This window comes from Atheta coriaria, unplaced genomic scaffold, assembly GCF_025399875.1.
Source record: "Atheta coriaria isolate IRGN ID8LTWV9N9 unplaced genomic scaffold, Caltech_Dcor_3.1 hic_scaffold_2_pilon, whole genome shotgun sequence".
Classification (NCBI taxonomy): domain Eukaryota; kingdom Metazoa; phylum Arthropoda; class Insecta; order Coleoptera; family Staphylinidae; genus Dalotia; species Dalotia coriaria.
In genome coordinates, this window is record NW_027045444.1 from 1,932,832 (window position 1) to 1,938,491 (window position 5,660).

At 30.0% G+C, this 5,660-nt stretch overlaps 1 protein-coding gene across 1 annotated transcript; it reads left to right on the forward strand.

The window, feature by feature from the left end:
• Positions 1–3,531: 3,531 nt before the first annotated feature.
• LOC135801652 (leucine-rich repeat-containing protein 51-like) lies at positions 3,532–4,894 on the forward strand. The gene is made up of 4 exons (XM_065315145.1): positions 3,532–3,756; positions 3,821–4,029; positions 4,519–4,695; positions 4,759–4,894. Exons 1-4 carry the CDS (start codon positions 3,708–3,710, stop codon positions 4,837–4,839), a joined length of 516 nt encoding a protein of 171 aa, XP_065171217.1. The 5' UTR covers positions 3,532–3,707; the 3' UTR covers positions 4,840–4,894.
• Positions 4,895–5,660: the final 766 nt, after the last annotated feature.

Consider the following 5,660-nt stretch of genomic DNA (forward strand, 5'->3'; position numbering starts at 1 on the left):
GCGGCGCACTTTTCACCACCGCCACCGCAATAGCTGGAATATTCGTTCGGATGATGATGATGAGGACGAAATTAATCGAAAATTAAATGCTAATCGTTTTTTGACTGCGCTGAATGTAAAACAGGCGGCTTTTTGGTAATTTTTAATATATTTTTGGAACCGTTGGAGATAAATGCATGAAATAAAAAGAGGATTATAGAGGATTAATTAGGGTATATTTTTGTTTTTAATTGAGTGTTGTGGTGATTGTTTAAACAAAGTTATGATGCATTAAAGTTGATAAATAAATAATGATGATTTAAAAAATTTGTTTTTCTTAAATGATGAATATCTTAAAAACTAATAGAGATATCAACATAAATTAAATTGTCATTAATGGATAATATCATCTACTTTGATTATTTGTTTAAATAATGTCAATATTATTATTATTAACAAAGTTAAAACACTTTTAAGTTGTAACATGAATAAAAAATATTTTTTTACAAAATTATACAACTTTAAACCTGCGCCATTTTGTTTATATAATAGACACAAAAACCATTTTTTAAAATAACATACTTTTACTAATTATCTATCAACTACAATTTGTTTCATCAACTTATCTCTAAAACTTTTCGAGTAATCCGAATTTAAACATAAAAATACAAAATTCAAGTAATAAGGACCAAACTTTATCCTGATTTATCCTGATGATGATGACACACATGATGACAAAATTAATCGAAAATTAAACACTAATCCCTTTTTAACTACCCCAAATATAAAACAAACCCAAAATTAAAAATTTATCAACCAATTACAACAAAAACAATTTTTAAACAATTTTCTTTTAAAAAAACATAAATTCCATTTAATTATATGAAGAATAATCTTATCTCACTCACATTATACATTATTATTGTCCTGTTTGTGAACGTACGGTAAATTAGACCGATGAATGCATGACATTATGCAGGACTTGCAGGACCTCCCGCCGAGATAAGAACCACCGCCGAAATTTGTCGTCCCGCTGTGCGCGATTCAAACCTCCGACGTGAATTATGACGCGCAGGACTCGCAGTACTCTTCGCCGAATTCATAGTTCTATAGTTTCGGGGGTGCGCGCAGGCAAGAAAATTTAATTAATAAACGTTATCTGCGAAAACGTTAGATATTGTCCGCCTGCGAGCGCATTCGAAATGTGTGCACGTAGGACAAGGACTCGCAAGGACTCTAAAATACTATGTGCGTGATATACATAAGAAGTGTTTGAGATTTATGTCCACTAGAACTATTTGTATGAAAATATTATTTGTTTGGTTTATTTTTGTTGAGGTGAATGAATATTAGGAGGAAATTTTGTGTTTTTTTGTTTAAATGTGAATTACTCGAAAAGTATTTGAGATAGATTAATAAAATAAAGTGCAGTTGATAGGTAATTAGTTGAGGTATAATTATTTTATTGAATGGTGCTTGTATCTTTAGTATAAACAAAATGGCGGCGGTTTAAAATTGAGAATTTTTGAAAAAATCAATTTTAATTTTTTTATAAATTTAAAGTCTTGTAACTTTGTTAATATAAACAATATTGATTTCATTTAAACAAATAATAAAATAAAACGTTATTATCTATCGAATACAATTTGATTTATGTAAATATCTTTATTAGTTTTCGAGATATTTACGTTTTAAGAAAACAAAATTATTTATAAATCAATTATAATCTATCAACTTTGACAGACGATAACTTTGTTTAAACAATCACCACAAAACTCAACTAAAAACAAAAATATACCCTAGCTAATCCTCTATAAGCTGCTTTTTATTTCATGCATATATCTCTTTTCTTTTCCAAAATATTTCAAAATTACCAAAAATTGTTTATTTTATTTTGTGGTTAGTACAATTTTGTCCTTGGTTATCCTTAATGTGAAACACGATTGCAGGAAGACAGCGTCTCCCTTATCAGACAAAGAGTCGCCTTGCGGTGACGTGGAAAAATCGCACCACAACATAACATTGACCGTCGCCGCCGCCCGCACCCCAGGCACACGCCGCCTCCGCATGCCGCCTCCGCGTGCGCGCCGCAGAAAGACATCCATTGTTAGCGAGTCGTGTGTGACGTGCAGAAGGGAATTTTTTCCGCATGCATATTCCACACACTAGCATCATGTCACCAGTATACCAAAAATATACAGTGTGTCCACAGAAATCATTTCTCTTTAAAAATTAATTTCACACAAAGAAAAAACATTTTAATATTTTTTTCAAATATTTCCTTTGAACATAGTGTATATAAAAGGGTCGTGGTCCATCCGGGCAGGGTTTTTCGGCGACTTGCTAATGATAACGGGCCGTCGCTAATGCGCGTCACTTGTCAGATAAGACGGAATGCTTTTCGCTCATGTGTGTAAGTTACATCCAGGGCGGCGCGAGAAATTCATCATTCTCTACATGCGCCAACCACCCCCCGGAGAAAAAATCTCCATTAACCATCGCAGCATCGGAGTTGCGATAAATGGAAGAAAAAATTTGAGTTCACTTTAAGTTGAATTTAAACTTAATTTAAGTCTACTTAAGCGTGGCAATCAAAAGTTTTAATTAATTAGTTTCGCAGTGAGTGTTGCAGAGTGAAGAAGAATTTAATGATAGCGCACGGGATGAGATTGGTATTGCCGTAACGCCCTTTTTGATTCGTCATCTGATTGCTTTCCTAATCAAATCCACCCTTTTGTAAGAGACACAGTAGACGGCACCCTAAATTCAAGGACATGATTGTCTGTCATTAAAGTATAAAATGTAAATTTTTTTAGAGTTTTTAAAAAGTTTTGTTTTGAGGTTAGAATTAGGTTATGTTAGATATTGATGTTTTAAAATTATAAGTGCTACTTTAACACGTCGCCATTTTGTTTATATGATAGGTACCAAAATTATTTTTAGGTTATTTGTAGATAGACTAATTACTAATCGATTATAATTTGTTTTATTAATTTTTATTAAAAACTTTTTGAGTTATCGGAACTTAAAATCACAAAAAAACTACAAAATTTAATTTTTTAAATAATTTTGCAACTTTACCACATCATAACTTTGTTTAAACAATCACCACAAACATAAATCAAAAACCAATATAAACTATAACTAACACTCTATAAACCACATTTGATTCCATGCATTTATCTCTTATAGTTTATAAAATATTTTAAAAATTATAAAAAATGCAATTTTTGATTATAATCTATGCATTCCTCACCAACTTGCACAAAAACTTATACATATAATATAAATATAAGAATGAATAATGTGTTGAGTTCAACCCAGCGCGACTGGTACGAAACTTTTCAACCCACATACGACCCTCACAGTGTACAACCCTTACCTACACGAAACTAGTTCACATACTCTTGATGTGAATAAAAATATCAGAAAACAATAAACTGATGTGAGCAATCAATCACCGCAACCTTTCCTAACCTATAAACATCACAACAACAATAATCACATAGACAATCGATTGTCTATTTTATATCTCTCCTATCATAAACTTGCCAAAAGTCACTCCAGTGTCAACCTAACAGTCAGCTCGTTCACTTCATAAAATACATTACCATAAATTCAAAATTCTTGTGAAATTAATACTATGTTCATTAAATATTACCATCACAAATCATACAGTTTACTTTTAATGCTAAATATAAAATTTTAGTGAATAGAATCTAATAATTATGGAGAAACCGGCTGATTTTACTTTCATGCATTTTGGTCTTTTACGAGGTGAGTAATGAAGTGTATAAAGTATAGTATTATGAATGTATAAATATTTTGATGGATATTTTAGAAGCAAAGCCTGAAAATGTACAAACAGTTCGTATTGGTGCACCTGCCCGTGGGCCGCATAATAAACTAGCGACACGTGCAGTTTGGTTGAATAACAATCGCCTTAAATCGTTTAAATATTTGGATATTTTTATCAACTCCATTCTGGAGGAGCCGATTAACTTGACCTGGTTGGATTTGTCATTTAATAAATTAACTGATGTTGATAATGTAAGTATTATTCACTTGGGTATTAATAATTAATTTTTTCTACTTTTACTTTTAAAATGTGGGTTTGTGACACAAAAAGTGTATTTTAAACACGACCATGACTAAAGTACTTCAGTCACGGGTTTTAGTAACGGGTGGAGTATGCGCCTGTGCAATAAAGTGGAAATGGAAAAAGTAGCGTAAGCATCACGTGACTAAACGTTGTTAATCACTCGATTTATTAAACGCTCGCTACGCTTGTTATTAACCAATTCCGTGACATAAACTCTAGTTTAGCCACTACGTACTTAATATACTACTCAATTTAATTATTTTTTTCTACTTCCACCTTTAAAATGCGGTTTTGAGGCACAAAAAGTGATACTTTAAACACAGACGAGCAAAAGCGTAGCTAAAGTACTTTAGTCATAGGTTATAGTCACGGGGTGCTAAACTCCAGTTTAGCCACTTGATACATAAAATAATAATCAATTATTTTTTCTTTTTTAGAGTATTTTAAGATTTCCGTTTTTAAGGATTTTATATTTACACGGTAATAAAATATCGGATCCTAAAGAAATAGTAAAACTGAAAAGCATGCCTGAATTGCGGGCTCTGACTGTTCACGGTAATCCTGTTTACAGTAAAAAGTCTTATAGGCAGTATATGATTTCAATGTTACCACAAGTAAGTTGTTTTTTTAATGGTTTTATTGTGTTTGTAAATTAAAAATAAAATTAATTGCTTTAGTTGGTTAGTTTGGACTTTACACGGATAACAGCTCCTGAAAGAGATTACGCCACAGCAGTACGACATGATATTGAAGCGTAATATAACCTTATTCTAACCTCAAAAGTTTAAAAAATAAAAGTATGAAATTTTAAAATTTTTGTGTTTTTTTTTTACAACGTTTGGTAATTTTGTGGATAACTCAAAAACTAATCAAGATATGTGGATCAATCAAATTGTAGTTAATAGAATATGTATTGTAGATTTGCTAACTGTTTAGATAAAGTTGATATTATTATTATTAACAAAATTACTACAATTTTAAATTGACAAAAAAATTAAAAGTTAAAATTTTGTAATTTTTTTGTCTTTTTAAATTTCAAATATCTCAAAAACTACTACAGATATCTTTATCAAACAAAATGCTATCAATAAGTAATATTACGTAATTTCATTCATAGTTTAAACCAAGCCTTAATATTTTGTATTAACAAAATTACAACGTCTTAAAGTTATCAAGAAAAATTAAATCAATTATTTTCATAATTTTGTTTTGTTTTTTTAAAGTCTAAATATCTCAAAGACTATAAAAGATATTTTAATGAACTAAACTGTTATTAATAGATAATAAATTCTAGTTTTATTACAAGTTCACACAAATTAGACACATTTTATATTAACAAAATTACATTAACTCAAAGTCAACAAAAAAAATAAAAATATATTTTCAGATACTTAATCAACTTTACCAAGCCGCCATTTTGTTTATACTAAACATATAAAAACTATTTTCAAACAACTTATACTTTAACTAATTACCTATCGATTACTATTTATTTCATAAAAATATCCCTAATACTTCCAGAGTAATCTTAAATCAAGCAAAAAAATTCAAAATTTCCCTTTTCAATTCATGTATAAAA

Bases quoted from the DNA above. Each gene is read 5' to 3' on its own strand.
- LOC135801652 (XM_065315145.1), top strand. From the start codon at position 3,708: ATGGAGAAACCGGCTGATTTTACTTTCATGCATTTTGGTCTTTTACGA. The intron at 3,757-3,820 runs GTGAGTAATGAA...TGGATATTTTAG, and splicing joins GCATTTTGGTCTTTTACGAG to AAGCAAAGCCTGAAAATGTA. The intron at 4,696-4,758 runs GTAAGTTGTTTT...TAATTGCTTTAG, and splicing joins TGATTTCAATGTTACCACAA to TTGGTTAGTTTGGACTTTAC.